Source organism: Lathamus discolor, chromosome Z, assembly GCF_037157495.1.
Source record: "Lathamus discolor isolate bLatDis1 chromosome Z, bLatDis1.hap1, whole genome shotgun sequence".
NCBI lineage: Eukaryota > Metazoa > Chordata > Aves > Psittaciformes > Psittacidae > Lathamus > Lathamus discolor.
This window is the reverse complement of record NC_088909.1, coordinates 97,920,870-97,939,843: the sequence shown is the minus strand read 5'-3', so window position 1 is coordinate 97,939,843 and position 18,974 is coordinate 97,920,870. Positions and strand designations below refer to the sequence as shown.

The 18,974-nt window shown below is 36.7% G+C and overlaps 2 protein-coding genes across 6 annotated transcripts in view; both read right to left on the bottom strand.

Moving 5' to 3' along the window:
* The window catches only part of CPLANE1 (ciliogenesis and planar polarity effector complex subunit 1), a 65,972-nt gene extending 57,544 nt beyond the window's left edge, over window positions 1-8,428 (bottom strand). For all 5 annotated transcript variants that reach the window (XM_065661790.1, XM_065661791.1, XM_065661792.1 and 2 more), the window contains exons 1-10: window positions 8,381-8,428; window positions 7,577-7,717; window positions 6,578-6,713; window positions 5,975-6,094; window positions 4,896-5,122; window positions 4,380-4,486; window positions 2,969-3,125; window positions 2,129-2,232; window positions 1,832-2,014; window positions 153-402 (exon numbers count right to left, since the gene is read on the bottom strand). In XM_065661790.1, the coding sequence (XP_065517862.1) occupies window positions 153-402; window positions 1,832-2,014; window positions 2,129-2,232; window positions 2,969-3,125; window positions 4,380-4,486; window positions 4,896-5,122; window positions 5,975-6,094; window positions 6,578-6,713; window positions 7,577-7,657 (1,365 nt within the window). In that variant the 5' untranslated portion in view covers window positions 7,658-7,717; window positions 8,381-8,428. The remainder of the gene's footprint in view (window positions 1-152; window positions 403-1,831; window positions 2,015-2,128; window positions 2,233-2,968; window positions 3,126-4,379; window positions 4,487-4,895; window positions 5,123-5,974; window positions 6,095-6,577; window positions 6,714-7,576; window positions 7,718-8,380) is intronic.
* Window positions 8,429-11,093: 2,665 nt separating this feature from the next.
* The window catches only part of NUP155 (nucleoporin 155), a 35,529-nt gene continuing 27,648 nt past the window's right edge, over window positions 11,094-18,974 (bottom strand). The window contains exons 25-35 of the mRNA XM_065662533.1: window positions 18,742-18,877; window positions 18,166-18,319; window positions 17,791-17,895; window positions 17,501-17,655; window positions 17,290-17,419; window positions 16,918-17,031; window positions 16,330-16,450; window positions 15,251-15,361; window positions 13,983-14,119; window positions 13,182-13,282; window positions 11,094-11,958 (exon numbers count right to left, since the gene is read on the bottom strand). Coding sequence (XP_065518605.1) covers window positions 11,820-11,958; window positions 13,182-13,282; window positions 13,983-14,119; window positions 15,251-15,361; window positions 16,330-16,450; window positions 16,918-17,031; window positions 17,290-17,419; window positions 17,501-17,655; window positions 17,791-17,895; window positions 18,166-18,319; window positions 18,742-18,877 — 1,403 coding nt within the window. The 3' untranslated portion in view covers window positions 11,094-11,819. The remainder of the gene's footprint in view (window positions 11,959-13,181; window positions 13,283-13,982; window positions 14,120-15,250; window positions 15,362-16,329; window positions 16,451-16,917; window positions 17,032-17,289; window positions 17,420-17,500; window positions 17,656-17,790; window positions 17,896-18,165; window positions 18,320-18,741; window positions 18,878-18,974) is intronic.

Genomic DNA, 18,974 nt, shown 5'->3' with positions numbered 1-18,974 from the left:
GGGGGGCTGGAAACAGATGATCTTAAAGTCCTTTCCAACCCTAACTATTCTATAATTCTAAACTAAATTGAGGTACTCAGTTTAAAAAATTCCACATTTTTATACACTTTTTTTTTTTTTCATAAAACCTTCAAAATAATTCATAACCCTACCTTGGAGTTCAGCAAATTCCAAAGGATACTTTCGAGCCGTTGGGTCGAATCAAGCAAAAGAGTTCTTATGAATCCTGATGGTGAAAGGTTGTTAGGAAACCTAAGCACTGTTATCATGTATCCATCAGAGACAATGAGGTAGGGTAATCTTGAATGTGAAGCAACAGAAAATCTCTGTCTCATAAGGTCACTTTCAGAAGCTGAAGAATCAACAGATTGTCTAGAGTCTTGACAAAAAGAATGTTGCTGTCTAAAATAAAGATATATCAACATTTAAGCAACTATCACATGTAATAATCATTAACAGATTAGAGAAAAAATAACATATGAATGTCTAATACCACTCACATTACTGTCCTTATAGAATTCTGAAGGGACCTAAAGAAGCTTTTACGTTTTTTAGGATGAGCACTGCAAATAACACTATTTATGCTTGCAGGATACCAGTATTTTGCTGAGTTGCAACTTTTTTAATTTAAAGAAAAATAAAAATGGCTGTTACTATTCTCTTCTTCATTAACAAGTATTATACATATTTTTCACAATTTGACTAAAAATTTCTATATCACACTTTCTTACCTAGCTTTTAGTCTCTATGACAAGTGCTTGAAGATGGAATTTTAATCAGATGCTAAAAGTCATGTATGAAAAAGAAGAAAAACCTATCAAGTTCTGAATCTCAGTATTTCAGAATCATTTCAGACATTCCACAGAAAAAATCTGTATCAACACACAAGTCTTCTCTTACAAAAGAGGGCTTACAAAGTCTATTCTTACAGAGAAATCACTCCTTATTGAGACCCAGAAATTTGTGTTGTGCATGTAGCCCCATAATACTCTGACATAACGTTGCTGGGTTTGGTTTTTTTTATTATTTCTTAATATTCCACAGGTTAGTAGATAAGGTGAAAAAAGTAGCTACGTACATTAAATAAATAACTGTAATTGAGGTATTCTAAGGTATTTCAGTATCTGATTTTTCGACCAGTGTAAGAAGGTATTAGGCTGCTTTGAATGTTTTCACCAGATGTTAACATTTATACACTACCCAGCTTTAGTCACTCAGAACTAATAGGATAAAAAAATTAAAGTTTGATCTTTATTTTGTTTCCTCTAATTATTCAAACTATTTTACTTTTTGTAACTTTGAATTGATTCTAGAAAGTGTTAGAGATCCTTCTATCTCCCCATGCATCCAGCAGCATAATTTCCAAAATTAGGTCTGGAGTACCCCCACAAAAAACACTAAAAAAGCTAACTAACTTTTGTCATACAAATATGTTATTTATAACAGATATAACTATGCAAGAATGTTCTGTAAGTAAAATCTAATATTGAGCAGAAATGCCACTGGATTAAAATAAATCTGCACTTTCAGTAATTTTGTAAGTTCAATTTCTTCTTATATCATAAAAGCATGTCATTTTTGGTTACTATTAAATTCAAATACTTCTAAAAATCAAATCACTTCATGTATACTTGGTGTCATAATGACAATTTTCATCAAAACAAACCCATTATAAGAAATAGAAAGAACTACGAATGAGAACAGATATTGAGAAGGCACATGAAAAGCAGAAGAGTGAATCTGAGATAGGAGGCTTATGTGAAATTGTAAAATATATTAGTAAGATATGATCATGCGACAAAAACGTATAAACATTTTAAAATCTTTTTACCTGTATGTTATTAGTGGATGAAATGGAATAAACTCTGCTGGTCCAAACTCTAAAGAGCAGCCAGAAGTAATCAAGGTCAGCAATTCACCCATGCATGTCAATAAAATCAAAGATCCACGTTTCAACATGCAAGCCAAGAAAAGGCTATCAGGAGTCCAACTCATATCGCCAACCCAGTAAGATCTAAATTGGGCAAGAAAAAAAAATACTTTTCTCTGTCAAATTTCTGTATCAAAATGTTAAGTTAAAAAAAAAAAAAAATCCACAACAGCAGCAAAAACAACATCAGTTACTGACCTGATGAACTTGGATGGAACCGTGCTATTCTTGCTACTACAACCTTTAAGGCTACCCGAAACAGTTACAAAATTCAATGTGTTTAAAAACAAAATCTGAGTTGCCTAGAAAGAAAAAGTAAATGTAAAGAAAATATACATTTGTATCAAACTGTCACTGTTGTAAAAACCAATTTCTACTAGCAGTACATCTGATGTACTGGAAACATTATTACATATGAAAGTGACATGACACTGATATTTTTTACTAATTACTTACTAATTTTTATACCTATTTCTACATTTAATGTATACTCAATATATAAATCAATATGCTTTTTAACACAGCTTTTTCTAAAACCCTCAAAACGATGTAAGATCGCTCTTTTCCAGTTTTGCCAATAAATAAAACCTGGAGCTTTGAAGGACTGCATCATCTCATCCTAGTACACTAAATAAGCTGGCCTGTATTCCCTCCTTGTCATGATTAGCACTAAAAACAACATCAAGATCTGGCCTCCAAGATGTTAGGAAGAATAACAGTATGAAGTGGGAATAGAACTTCCAAGACATGTTAATCATGCCTCAGCCTAAGAATCATCTCGGATCTTTGCAGATAAAATGCAGTATCTGAAGCTAATCCACTACTGTATTTCCTGGAGATTGGAAATGTCAGAGGGTCTTATATGGATTTCTTAACAACAGCATTTAAAATGTTGCAGGTTGTAGCAGAATATTTTAGCTATGGATCATCAATGTGAATATAATCACATGTATCAATAGGAATGCTGAAAAATCATTCCTACAAATGTGTATTAAATCTCTGTTACCATTTCATTTAAACTGAACTACTGGCATATACCTTTGGATCAGTTTGATTAACAGCTACTGCAAGTAGAAGTCCATCTCTTGCAAACGCACACAGCAAAGCTCCTCTTGACTTTACAGACACACACTGAGGAACCAAACTAAGAAGCGAACAAGTCTGTTGTACCCAGTGGACCTCGTATGGCAAAGAACTGAGTACCAAAACAAAGACAAGAAAAAGATGTTACTCAGTTATGCTTAATGAGATGATTGATACATAGAAAAAAACCACAAACATGCAAGACAAAAAACACAAAGCATGAACAACTAAAAAAAAAAGATATATGCATATTTTTCTTCAAACGCCTTTCTTACAAATGAAAAATATATTTACACAAGTTTAAAAATGATGTCTGAGCACTGATAATTATTTTTATGGGATGGGAATTTGAGCTATATATATATAGAACATGCAAATAAACACAGATGTATGCTGTATAATTAAGGAGCTTGCATTCTAGCCAAAAATAGCTTTCTCAGACAGTATAATGTCCTCCAACAGAGGAGTTCAGAATTCAGAAATGAAAATCAACAGTATGCTGCAATGAACAAAGAAGCTGTGGATGCCCCGTCATTAAAGTGTGCAAAGTGAGGCTGTTATTTGGCTTCAGCTGAACTATCTAGTGAAAGTTGTTCTCGCCCATGGCAGTGGGGTGGGAACTAGATGATCGTTAGAGGTCCCTTCCAACCCAAACCATCCCAAGAACCTAGAAAGATTCTTAACATGGTAGAAAACACAAGAAAGATTCCATTTGAAAGCATGCCACCTAACACAAAAAAATGAAACAGTACCATGAAAAAGTGTATTAAGCAACAGTAAACAAAAATGAGCCATAGTTGCCATAAAGAAATATGAGTAACACAGCTGAGAAATGTTACAATTTCAGGATGCAAGTATTATAGTGTATATATATGCACTTCTGCAGTGGGAGTGTTACGGTATATTTCATTTTTTGTATTAACAGAAAGGCATTAGCATCCTACTGACAAACTCAGTGAAGAGTGATGCAGCTTAAGAGGATAAGGAGGACATCTCAAGAGTATCATTAACAAAAGCAGTTGTACCACGTCAAGCATAGGGCAAACTTCTAACAAGTTACTCAAGTTATACTTGCAAAGAACATACCTATTTCATTTCATATATAATTGTATCTCACTTAGAAAGAAGAATGGACTATACGTGGAATGGACTCAGGATTATTGTTCAATTGCATTTTTAAAAGGTCGTATCAGTTCAACTAGTTCAGTATACGGTCTCAGCCCAAATAAAGAAAAAGAGACACACGCTTTTGTCTAGGCACACATGACGAAAAGTGGAACAGGAAACAAATAAAACCCCAACTCAAAAGCACTTCATAACAAGAATCTTCCTCAAGCTAATCAACTTCAAATATCTTTGAACTTACCTAACATATTTAAAGCTATTTTCATGCCATCGAATAATTGAAAATGTGAGTACCAGATGTTCTCCAGAGTAGAATACAAATGAGCACAAACAGCAATCACCCAGAATCTGTGGAAGAAAAACCAAACCAAAACCCAAACAACAAAAAAACCCAATACAACCAAAAACTAGAACAAAACCAAAAACCTGGTAACATACAACTTTGTCTGTAATTGTTTACATATTTAGATAACTTGCTATTACAATTCAGATTAAACTATTACAATTCAGATTAAATGACAATGTAATTCAGAAATATAAAGGCTTTCAAAAATATTACTAGGCCAGATAAACTTTCGTCTGATGCAGTACAGCTGTTCTTATGTTTTCACTATATCCAACATGAACTAAACTAATAAGCCTAAGTACAACACCAAAGAGGTGAAGAGGCAGACATTGCTCTCAAATTCACTGTAGCTTCTGTGGCTCTAATTTAAGTAACAGATTGAGGGATTGCTTTAGGGTTTATTTTTTTTACCTCATTTTGTATGAAAGCAGCATGCACTCCAATTTCTTTTTCTTCAGCAGAAGGCAATATGACTGATTCATCAGGCAAAATCTGTGTCCAACGCCCAGGAGAATTTTTACAAGAGGATGTACTTTCATGTTCTGTGCTTTCCCATAAAAATGCACATGCTGTAGGAGTAGTTAATAGCGCTTTTCTGCCATCTCCGGACACATACAAGTACAATCTCATTAAACACTCTGAGGGAAAAAAAAAAAAAAGCACCACCACCACAACAAATAGAACAATGTGCCAGAATAGTTTCTGCTCGTCTGTTAGATTTAAAATTAATCATAGATAAAGGAGATTTCTTCTCTATCACACAAAATCCAAGCTGCGACCCTTAAGTATCTTTCATTTTCAGCTTCATCACTGACAACAGACCTTGGGCAGCAGGGATGTCAGACAGGACACACATTTTTATGCATTTTATTAATTATCTTCCCCAGAAGACTCAACCAGTAGAGTTGTTTCCAAAGATCATCTTTCTTGAAATCCATCTTCCATGAAAATGCTTAAGTGCTCTACTATCTATTACTTTCAGTACTTAAATGCACTACTGCATCCCAGAAATTACACAGTTGCTTATACAGTACTTCACTTTACAATCCGGTATCAGTGAAATTATTTCATACTTAAGTTTGCAAATACATGCCTTTATATTATTCTCTTCAGTTAGCATTTGTCATAAAAATCTACCTACAAAATACATTTAAATTATGCATATAGGGTTTACATCTGATGTATGTTTGTTCTAAACTATTCAAAGCCTAGTAAAGAATGTTTCTGTACAGTTAAAAACTAGCCATTAAAAATAAAATACTCACTAGTTTTAAAAATTAATTACTACTTACAGGAGATAACTAAACACAGAAAACTGTACCATTCGAGTAATACTTAGAATATTTGTCAAAGGTCAGCCAGCACACGAATTGTAAAAACGCAAACCAATGGGAAAATACAGCTTTTACTTTTACACTAACACTTAACAGTAAGAAAACAACAGTTGCTCTATTCTAATTGTCAAAAGACCATTTGGAAAAAAGAACTACCTTGTGCTGATGCAACTACTTTCCTAGACTCTTCAATTGCTGGCACAATTTTCAAGTAGTCCTGATCTTTATTCCAAAGAAACAGATCTCCTGTTGTAAGTATTCCTGCCAACCAAGCACCTGTGTGCATCAGAAAAGAGATGTTTTCAAGGATATTATTGCGAAGTCCTTAGAATTAGTTCCACAGAATCCACAGAATCCCAAGGGTTGGAAGGGACCTAAAAAGATCATCTAGTCCAACCCCCCTGCAAGAGCAGGGTAACCTACAGTACATCACACAGGAACTTGTCCAGGCGGGCCTTGAATATCTCCAGTGTAGGAGACTCCACAACCCCCCTGGGCAACCTGTTCCAGTACTCTGTCACTCTTACAGTAAAGAAGTTCTTCCTGATGTTAACGTGGAACCTCCTATGTTCCAGTTTACACCCATTGCCCCTTGTCCTATCACTCTTAGTCACAGTTCCAAAGCTAACATTTATCTGTCAGTTCTAAAGCTGACAGTTATCTGTCAGTTAACTGACTGACCCTTTAGATATTGTACCTTTCTAAACTCTTAAAACTACAAATAAAATGAGTTTTTAAAAGTAAGATATTGTACTTAACCATTTCTTGATGTTGTTAAAACAACTACATTTTTCATCAATGACTGCAAGTGAGGGATTTTCTTCTTTGTCTTCCCTGATGCCAGGTTAATTTCATTTATACGTTTATCATCTAGAAGAAAAACAGCCTCTTTTTCCTGTTGAAATTAAAAAAAAAAAAAAAGAGCATTCCAGTTTCTAAAATAGTATTTTCTACATAAGCCCGGAAAACAATGCAGCAATAAAAAAAGTTAGCGAAAAGTAATTTAAAAAAGAAGAAGAAAAAGCATGTTACAGCTGCAATTACTGTATCAATTTCATTCTATGGTATATTTGCTTTACAGTACCTCACCCCTAGCATCAGTCTACACTGGTAGGATGGTTCACAGATTTCAAACTAATTTTGCAATCATTCAAAGAATCTCAACTGAACTACCTGCCAAGAAATGACAACACAACAACAAATTAGACACTAGTTATCTCCTGTTGTAAAGTTTAATTTAGGGAGATTTTTGACAGTGATTTCAACAGAAGAAGGAATTGATCTTAAGTGGTTAGTTACTTCAATGTAAATTATACTGCAGAAAAAGATTATCAACAAAGCTTAAGAAAGCACATCCCTCAACAAGTGCAAGATGGTATGGGAAAAAGATTCTGTTCACAATTTCCAACAATGTACTGTAAAAATGGTAATGAAAAACTAGAAGCATCAAAACAACAATATCATATAAGGAACAGGCGTTTTGGAAAACCAAACCAAATGACTCCCAACTGCTTATCTGAGAATTTTTTAATCTCCTGCCTCCAGTCAGTAAGACAAAAGAATAAGCCTTTTATTTCAGTAACTCTTACATTCAAACACTTCCTGAGGTTTGCTTTTTTTGTTTTGTTGGGGTTTTTTTAAGCACACTCACCCCCACTACACAGAAGTGTAAACTGTTACATAATTAAACCTCCACTCTTTGCATATTTTTATTTAAATAAAAAAAAAAATAAAAAAAAAAGAGTTCAATACATTTACCTGTCCAATCCATGAGACGCGAGGCCATGGCTTTCTTTGCTTTATAGATGTCGAGATGAGTACATCTAGCTTAAACTCCATTCTTATTTAACTTCTAGGTACCCATTACAAAGAAAAGCAAACAGTGGCATTTTCACGTATCTACAGAGAATTTGAAGAAACAAAGAAAAAAAAATACAAGATTCTATTATTTGAGGGATGGGAGTACAACGTGAGAATCTAGACACAAACTCTTCAACTACAGCAGCTTCCTGATAAACACAAACAGAACTGATACTTACCTGTATTTCCAAACTAAACTGTCTACTTTCGTGGAGGCCACTTGCAGTTCAGATTACATTGTTGCAGAAGTGAGAAAGACGCCGCAAAACCAACGGCTTTACTGAAAGCTCTAACACGAACGCAGAAGGCGAGGAGGACACATAAAGCCTCCCAACCACGAGAGATCACGGCCGCAGCACGACACTGGCAGCGCTCCTAGAGCGCCGGAGGAGGGCAGGTACGACGGTCAGGCCGCGGTACGACGGCGCGGCAGACACCCCCCAGGGAAGGGGAACAGCGGCGGCAGCCAGGCAGCTGCCTCACCTCCGGGAGTCACTCGGGGGTAGGTGCGCGCAGCCCCCGAAGCGCAGCGCGGACTGCTTGGGGAGCGAAGGGGGCGGGGAGACTTCACAATCACCCCACGGCCATTCCGCCCGAGAAGGGGCGGATGCCGGCCGCCAGGCCAACTGCTGCTCGGAGCGCACAGCCCCTCCACCCACCGCCGCGGCCGCACCAGACCGGCGCCGTCCAGGCCGCACTCACCAGCCGCCACTCTCGCTGCCGCCAACAGCCGCGAGCTGAGCGCAGAAGGCGGGGCGCGGGCGGAGCGGTTCGCAGTGCGCAGGCGCGGAGTTCTCCCGCGGGGGCAGCTTCCCTCCCTCAGCGGAGGAGCTCATTGTGCCTGCCCCTTCGGGTCCGGCGCTGTCGCCGGGCAGGAGGCTCACGGGCCGTTGTCAGGCCTGGGAGATGGCGGGGGTTGAGTGACAGTAAGAGACACAGCTTTAAGGGATCAGCGCCATCAGGAGCAGGTGTGTACGAGGTGAGGTGAGCAAGTGACCGCTGCGTTTCATTCCCTTGCAGAATGCCTTTGATTCCCTTAAAGTAGCTACTCTCGCAAACTGGTGCTTGCTCCTGAAACCAATTTGTACCAAGCCTTTTTCCTTTCCTCCCTTAACCAGTCTTGATCGAGAATGAGTAACACTGGGATAAAAGAAGGAAAAAAAATACCAACAAAAGCAATTATCCGATTGTTGATAACCGTTTTAGTGAGATGAGAGTCATATCCATGCTGTCAGTTACTTCCTTGTACTCATCACAAGTTTCACCTACCGCATTAATCCACCCATCCCTCTCCTCTGATCTCAGGCTTCCATATTGCTCCAAACTTAAATTGGGAAACTGAACCCACGGCCTTTCTCCACCTGAGAGTAAAGCAAGTACTGTGAAAACATAAGGCAATGTCTGCACTGAAACTACCTGAAATCAGATGAAAAATATCAGAGAATTCATGATACTCCTTGAAATGCTCTTTCTTTGAAAACCTTGTAATACTGCCAGAAGCATTCTATTAACTGAAAAAAATAAAAAGAGCTGAAGCTCATGTCTGTGTCTTGTGCCTGTTCCCAACTCTTTTAGTCATTTCTCCAGATAGAAAACTAGAAATCAGATTACAGAATATAGCAACACAACATTTGCACCACTTACATGTAAACATTAAAATTTAGAAATAAAAAATACATCAGGCAAGACTTGGGACATAACTTATATGGGGTATAAACTGAACTGTAAGAACAAGACCTGGGTATATGTACATGGCTTCCTTGGTGTGAAACACAGCTAACAGCATAAAGTAACTTGTACTATCTAAAATTCATAGAATCATAGAAGCATAGAATAGTTAGGGTTGGAAAGGACCTCAAGATCATCTAGTTCCAACCCCCCTGCCATGGGCAGGGACACCTCACACTCTCACACTAAACTGTCTCACCCAAGGCTTTGTCCAACCTGGCCTTGAACACTGCCAGGGATGGAGCACTCACAACCCCCCTGGGCAACCGATTCCAGTGCCTCACCACCCTGACAGGAAAGAATTTCCTCCTTATATCCAATCTAAACTCCCCCTCTTTAAGTTTTAACCCATTACCCCTTGTCCTGTCACTACAGTCCCTGACGAAGAGACCCTCCCCAGCATCCCTATAGGCCCCCTTCAGGTACTGGAAGGCTGCTATGAGGTCTCCACGCAGCCTTCTCTTCTCCAGGCTGAACAGCCCCAACTTCCTCAACCTATCTTCATACAGGAGGTGCTCCAGTCCCCTGATCAACCTCGTGGCCTCCTCTGGACTTGTTCCAGAAGTTCCATGTCCTTTTTATGTTGAGGACACCAGAACTGCACACAATACTCCAGGTGAGGTCTCACAAGAGCAGAGTAGAGGGGCAGGATCACCTCTTTCGACCCGCTGGTCACACTCCTTTTGATGCAGCCCAGGATACAGTTGGCTTTCTGGGCTGCGAGCGCACACTGAAGCCGGCTCATGTTCATTTTCTCATCGACCAGCACCCCCAAGTCCTTCTCTGCAGGGCTGCTCTGAATCTCTTCTTTGCCCAAACTGTAGCTGTGCCTGGGATTGCTCTGACCCAGGTGTAGGACCTTGCACTTGTCATGGTTGAACTTCATAAGGTTGGCATCAGCCCACCTTACAAGCGTGTCAAGGTCCCTCTGGATGGCATCCCTTCCCTCCAGCATATCAACTGGACCACACAGCTTGGTGGTACTTTTATATGGAAAAATGTAAATCTTTTTCCCAGGACATAGAGCAATTCCTCCATTCAAATAGTTTGTGAAGGAATTTCAACACTAACAATAGAGAAAAGCCAATATTAAGATTGCAGCTCTGTTTTCATCTAACAAGGTAAAAAAGGAATATAATTTACATATTACTTCACTAGTTGCATTCTCTGGCTGGAAACCATCATAATGTACTTGACAGTTCGGAGAGAATAAATTTCACACTGTACTGTAAACAGAGCATTGTAATGACATCTGGTAGTAAAGGTTTTAAGTGGATAACTTGCATGTAAATGTCAATCTGTAAGTTTTTTCCCTGTGTTTTTTTAACACCTCTGATGTGTATATCAACTACTAATTCTCCCGGGAAAAAAACCCCAAGAATACATTCATCTACTCTGTAGGCATAATTTGCTTCTTCCCCCATTAAAAAGTTCTTTGATTATTTGCTTATGTGAAGAAGATAATTTGAGAATGACTTAAGACTAGCATGAACTGGTAATCTCTTGTGCATGCTATACAGAGTTTTATGTTGTCGAGTATGTACAGAATGCGTAGCAGTAAACCAAACAAAACAGATTTCCTTGTAGGACAAGATTTTAAACTCTTAGGAAGCATGTGTAGACTTTGCTCCTTGAAGGAATATACATGATTTGGTGCTTGTGTGCATGTAATGGAAGTAGACAGAAGTCACGTTTCGAGTACTTTATTTCATTTTAATAGATACAACATATTCATTAAAATGGAATATAGAAAGTAAGTCGATGGGCTTTCAATACTGTTATTTCACTTGCAATACAAATTAGACTGCTAGTGTCTGGAGTTTCATCCTGAATATTCTACCTGCAGAAGCAGGCTCTGTTTCAAGTAAGATTTATGAAATAATGATTCTTTGTTATTGGAAGACCTGGAAATACAATCATGTGGAGATATGATTACATCACTACTCCCTGGTATGGCCATGTTTACAGCCTGACTCATCTACATGTGCTTTTATCATCATCCTGCCTTCTGCAGTTGTCACTGTTTTGATACTTGTGAAAACAGCGATCAATTAGGTTTTACATCCTACTTTTCTCCATTACTTCAAGTAAAAACAGAATATTTTCCACAAAGTTTTTAATCCTCAAGGGAAAGATCACACAATGTGTTTTATTCCAAGAGTATAAAAACGCTTTCCACTGTTAAAAAAATTTTGTAGTAGAAGAAAATCCGTCACATTTACATTCTACAATTTGTAGATACCTTTAGAGAATAGCAAGAATATAGGCCACACAATCTGTAACTGAGGAAGTTGTATCTCCTGCTGCAGAATTTCTGATGATCTCTTCTTCCAGAGATTTATTGCAGACATTTGAACTTTCATTTCACAATTCATTTTATTTGAGCTACTGCCCGTGTTATTGTATTAGTCAATTAGTGGAGCCGTTCTAATTTAGCCTGCAGCGATTTAAAATTCCCAACCGTGGTCTGCACCATTAGTGTTGGGGTCATAGACTGAAGTTCAACCAGGTAGCAACTAACTGCATCTAAGCAAACATTTGTGAATTGTCGCCTGTAAAGAAACATAGAATAATGATGAGTTCCTTTTTGTTCCTGTATATTAGAATTAATCTGAAATAAGAGAGTGAGCACTGTTTGAGTTTTAATGAAATAACATATTAGCAAGACATCTATCAGCTACTTTGAAGTATCTAACTTAGAAAAATAGATTTTTGAAATGTAATGCTTATGACTATAATGGGAAAATAAATCCATCAGTAATGTTTATCTGGTATTAAATATAAACAATAAAACATGATTCTTAGTAACAATGTGAAATATTTAATATTTAGATACTACTTTATGAATACAATAAATGTTATTAATTTAGATAGTAATTTTAAATTCCTCAGTCACAAAAATTTAGGTATTAATATCTTAAGCAGATTATTAGACAACATTCATGAAGTTATTAGAACTTTAAATCAGCTAACTAAAAGTGATCAACAAAGTGACAAAAAATAGATATAAACTCTACATGTGAACAGGGGCTATTTACATGTATATCTTCAAGAGATTCAGAAAAAAATATGGTAAAGCAAGTTACCAAGAATTTGTCTAGTCCAGCTCACTGCTTCTCAGACAAGATAGTTCTGACTAAAGTTTGTACAGTCAATTCACAAAAGCTGCAGAAGCTAGAGGTTCCATAATATGCAGGCAGTCTTACCCAAGTACATAGCTGTACTTCCAGGTAGAAACTTTTTTTTGTTACTACAACTGAATTCTTCCCTGTTGCAGACTAAGCAGAATTTAAGTCTTGGAGAGTGATTCATCCAGCAACCTTTTCCAAACAACCTGGGAAGATCTACCCCCATGTTTAGTCTTCTCTTTTCCACAATACAAGAACTCAGTTCTTCTAGGCTTTCTTCATTAGCAGTTCACTATTTCATTCACAAAATGCCTAATTCTCATTCTTCCCAATTTCCTTTGATTCCCTCAAATGTGTCTGTACTACTCCTTAAAGTATGTTGCCAAAATTTACAAAATAATCCTCTTACTCCCTTATGAATCTTCAGTGCAGTGGAGAAAATTATCTATATTGAAGCACTTTATAGATAGGACCCTACAAATTTCCACCAACTTGTGTTGAATGAAATTATCTCAGTAGCCACTGATAAAAGAAATACTTCATTCACTCAAAAGAAAAGAAGAAAAGCTTTGGAGATTGCTGAAGTGCTGTGCTTTAGGATATTTTATCTCTGTCACTAGTTATTAGGGTATAGTTGCATTTCTTACCTCAGAAGAACTCTGCTTGGATCATGTACATACGCTGATAATAATACATGAATACACTCTAAAAGGTGTAAAGGCTTTTTCATTCTACTCCAATAAGGGTCCTAAAAAAGATTCCAAAATATTAAGGAGGCAAATAATAAGACAAGGAAAAAATTGCCAGCTGACATAATTACTTATACATTGTAACAAAAACATAAAGAGAAATGGGAATCCTACTGTAATCTACATTATATCTACATTTAAGTACTATTTTGACTACTAAAACCGTATGTGAATTTAACTTAGTTTTCCATTACCTTACAGTCCATAAAATAATAGATTTTTACTAAGATCTGAACTCTTACACCCTAAGATATCTGGGTAAAAAGAATCTGTGTTAATTCTATAAGCCTGTTCTACATACCAAAAGTTAAAAATATGACTTCTTACTCTTATTGTATCAATAGATAAGATGAAATAATATAGCAAATTTTAATCATTAATAGGAATCAAATAAAATTAGTATATTCAAGATATGCTGTTTCTTCTGCAACATAACAATTCTAATCCTATTTAATCCAGAATTATCTTTAGGTAAAATAAGAGAATTAACAAGTTTCTTCATATTTCAGCATTGAAGTGAATAAAATCAACAGGGAGAGGAAAAGCATTAAGAGTGTCTGAGTTAAAAAAGAAAAAAAAGAGCAAAAGCGATGAGGCTGGTATTTTGATATATCACACCTTATATTATGTTTCCTGTTACAGAGAGACCCTAATAGCAGTGGAAAACAAAAATCTTTATGTTGTGGATATTTTCCTTACCCGTGCTTTAAACAACTGGTCATATACTTCAAGCAGCCTTGGCAATGGTGTTCCAATTTCTTGCATGGTGTATGTTACAAAACCTACATCCCAGTTCAAAGTGCAGACCTGTTGCTCTAGAAACTGCACTAAAAACTCTGCAGGACGAAAATAACGGGATGTTTAGATTCCAATTTGTTAATAGGAGTCTAGCAAAGAAAGCTATTTAAAAGCTTTTTATATCTAGCATTTAAAAGCTATTTACACCGAGTTTAATTTTCTGTCTTCCACACAGCTTTCTCCTGTGAAACACATGTAACAGTTTCCCTCCTGAGAGAAAGATTTGCAAAACATAGCTTAGTGCTATCTTTGGCAGTATAAATGCATGGACAAGGACTACTCATATTAAGCACCTTATTATGATTGTGCCATGGAACTGTGCTGTTAAGAAAAATTTACTAACTTATGTTTCAGCAGAAAAGAATATAATGTCATCTCATTTGCTAGAATAGCCAGCAACGCTACTGTTAAGTGTTACAGTGTTACAGTGTTACAGTGTATTGTTCAGCACAAAATGTTTTTACAATACTAAAAATATATCGTTCAGCAGTATTATTTCATGATATTTTAGCGCTGTAAAAGAACATTTAGTGCTGAACAATGTATTTTCCAGGGGTTTATATAATGCCAAATTGTCAAAATAAAAAAGCATCTTAAAAGCGGAAAGAAACTTCAAAAAGGACTCAGAAACCTCCTGAATTCTTTTTTTAAAATCAACCCCTGCAGATAGTAGTAGATACTTGAAGCGACAGCAGACTAAATTCTTACTATATGTATAAATACACATTTTTACTTTGTACTTTGATACAAACAAACTGTATCACTTTTGAAAGTGGGATCTGCAGAGTTATCCAAAAATACCTGTTGCTGCCTTCTAAGCTTCACTTCCTATTCAGGGTGAAAAACTGTAAGTTCTGGTTAAATCCCTAGATGCATTCTAGAAAAAACTGCACATGTAAAAACTATAATGATTTTGTAATCATACCTCATGACTGACAGTTTAAATTGTTGGTAAATTTTTTCACCGTAGCTGAAGCAACAAATTACTACAGTAATTACGTATCATAAGCATGTAATTACATATCACAAAATTATCAATATTCTTTCCTTTACGATTTAAAAATCTAGACATTTCTTAGGTTAAAACTTCTTTTAAGAGGCTAAAAAGGAAGCTGAGACCCATTCATGTAAGGTTCATGTTTATTTACTATACAGGCGAAACAACTTGCCTAAAGGGAAGTAACGAGGTGTGCCAGCATATATCTTTCCAAGCAATACCATCTTCAGACTAAGTGCTTGCATTCTGTCATCGGGACTCAGGGACAAACTATCGCTCAACTCTGAAAGTGAAAAGAAATCATGTGAAGTTGCACATTTATACACAACTATACTGAGGTACTAACACGTCAAAATGTTACACTATTGTCAGTGAAAAAATCAGCATGTGGAAGTGAAAATACAGCTTTTTCTGGTGCGTATGTATGTATATATGTTCACAGATTTTTGCTTCCTTGATGTTCAAAGCAAATCTACTTAAAAAACAAACCAACACCCTAAAACCTAACCACCAAACCCAACAGCAACCGTCAGTCACTATCAATGTTTGCACAGTGGACACCTCCAGTACAAAATCAAAGTAAACAAAACACCACAAAAAAAAAAAAAAAGGGGGGGTGGGGTGGGGGGGGCGTGAAGCAGGAAAAGAGTGAATGACCAACTCATGGTAAAGGGTGTGGCAGACAACCATATAAGCGCCTAGGCTTGTAGAGCTGTGCCCACTACTGTTCTGCTCTATAAACAGAGAAAGCTCTTGCATTTCCACTCCTGTTTTATAAAAATTCTGATCTCCCTAAAGATTCTTTAATCTTTGTCACAAAAAAATAACTTTTTTTTTTGTAATTTCCTACTCATGAAACCTTCACACAAAATTTTAAAATGTTCTGCAGTCCATACATAATGACATCTAAGAACAAGGGATGAAATGACTTAAATGTTACCTGAAATCATAGAATCATAGAATAGTTAGGGTTGGAAAGGACCTCAAGATCATCTTCAATCCATACATTCAATATACTCCAACATATGTATAAAAATATTACTTTTCTGTCCTTCAAGCACACAAATCAAAAATCTAGTAACATTAAAGAACTACTAGGTAACTACCAAATATATTACAGAATAGATCAGAAAAAGATGCATCTCACTTGGACAGCGTATCAGTAACAGCACACAGTCAATCTGAAAAGCTTTCATTACACCATTTTCCTACAGGTCTAGATTGTACTACTCCTAATCCATTAAGACCTACCCTTCTCAACGATTTCTTGCCAGAGAGTTTGTACCAAGATAGGATCAGAATGACCCGCACAATGTATAATTGCAAGCTTACACTCTGAGAGCTTAAAAGGGTCAGCAAATTCTCCATAGAGCTGAAAAAAAAATTTACCAAGTTTACATTGCAAGCAGGATGAAAAGGAAATAAGCTTTTCTTTATTTTGTATGGTAGGCATCAGACTAGCCAAGGTGCAACTTCAGTAACTGTTATCAAACACTAGATTATTTTTTTTTACTACATTTAGTTTCCCTCCTTAAATACGATCCCCAAACTTATTACAAGTTCAGTTAATACTGTCAACTTTCTAACAATTTTCCCAATAAATTAATAAATGCGAGAGACTTATTAAAGAAGATAAACACGTGGAAGAAATTAAAGTACTATAGATTGAAGGAGGATCGAAGTACAGAAAAAGACAAAGTATAAGGTAGAAGACATTCTGAGACCAGGAATGCACAACTATTATTTTTCCTAGTCTGCATATGATCATCCTCTGCAAAAAATCCCCCTCCCCCAAAAACTGTGATAAGTTTATTTCTAATACAAACAAATTTTCATCACCCTGGTTATATCCATCAGCTCAGCATCAAGCTGGGAGATGGCTTCTTGCACTGAAGAATGGTGGGAATACTGCCGTTGTAATGTTTCTTGTATTTGAAGCTGAATCCTTGCAACCTTGTTTAAAAAGAAAAATATAGTATTTCAAACCCGGATTAATTTAAGTTTACAAATACACCCAGGCTTAATTTTACCTTATTTAAATGTAGAAACGTTACTGTCTTATACCTCAGAGTCTCCTACCAACTGCATAACTTTGCCACATCAGGAAGAAAACACAGAAAACTGTTTCTACAGAACTGGTAATAAAAACATCATACGCCAGTAAGTCAAAGTGAAGTAATGCATTCATGGTGTAGCTTATAGTTTCCTTACATCCATTTTCTCTTCTAATTCATGTAGGAATTCACCATCTGCAGCTACACAGGACATAGCAGTGGAACTTTTGGCACTCAAAATGGCACGTGCAATGTATTCAAGACGCTGCTGAAGTGAAATTTCTGTGCTGCAAAACAAATATTCAAAATATTAGTTTATCCCCCCCAAATTACCTCAATATATGCAATAGATCTCACATAATCCATACCTATGCAGGTCAGCCAACTTAGCCAAGATTCTGGCTGCATTATTGAAATTTCTGTTCTTTTCAAAGTATCTCCACAGTAAATCCATGTAACGGACTTTGTTTTGGTCAAGTTTGGCCATCCGCACAAGGTAGGGCTCCAAAAAGGGGGCAGTAACCTGCAGAAGTCATAAAGATAATATTTATATTCTTGCTCTCTCCTCTTTTTTAAAGCATCAGCATTATTACAATTAACTCTTCCAGTTCAGTGGAACCTTCTGACAAATTAATTAATTGTAAAGAGTTGAGCTCACCTGTAATAATTTGTCTGTCAAGTCAACTTGTATCAACCAGTTGTAAAGTGTAGTACTGAAGACTTCATCTGTGGAACGCTGAGCCAGCTTTAGCATTTGTTCAAACTAAGGGAAGAAATTGCCAAAGATGTTATTCCAGAAGTGGTTAATTACATCAAGCACTGAATAATGTATGTGACAATACTTAAGTTCACATTATTTACATGTCATCATTTCTGTGAACACTCAGTACATAAAGCTGCCAATTCATGGCAAAGCTGGACTTCTATCTACTTTGCTGAACTACTCAGTTGTGGGTTTTTTTTTCCTAATACTACTACACCCCTTCAAATAACATTTTTTTATGGAGGGCACTAATAATTTTGAGTTTCTTACGTGGTGCCCTGCTTCTTCATTGCTTAGCATATTGGGGTCAGATGACAGCACTGGAGGACCTGGCTTTTTGGGTACGCTGGGAGACTGAGGAGCAGCTTTACTTTGATTCACCAACTCTTGAAGGGTGTCAGTGATACACTTGTAGCTGTTCAGTCTGTGAACAAAGCAAAAGAAAAGCCTTACAATTACCATTGCAATTATCTCTAAAATACTCTTCTCAAATATTATTATTTTATACCTTTCTAAATGCAATTTATGAAATTTCAAAAGGTCACAAATTATTGTCAGCTAGTTGCTGCAATCTCGTTTGTTCTCAATCATGTCTCGAACAAGTATTTCTGTAATGTTCAGATCACAGCATTTTCTGCATCTGTTACGTTTACCCTCTGTTCCAGATTAACGGTACCATATTAACAATAATCAAGAAGAGCATGCTGGACAAAACCATGTGTATTGTGTCTGACATTATAAAAGGTTTGTTTGTCATTACCCTGCATACCTTCCCCAAGGTACTTTTTCAATCAGTTGGAAAAAAGGCACCCCGTATAATGGCAGTAAAGTGTCGTGATTACTTGCCTCTCTTGAAAAGCTTGAAGTCCGACAATATCCTCTTCTGGTTCTCCATTTTTATAGAAATGAAGGCCAAGACCTTGGGGATCTTTCTTCTCAGCAGCTGTGAGAGAAAGCTCCACTACTCCCTCATAGAAACGCACTACGGAAAACAGAAAAAAACCCCACCCAATATCACCATTAGCTATGAAAACTATGACAAAATGGTGACATCAAACACTTCCCATTTTAGCAAGTAA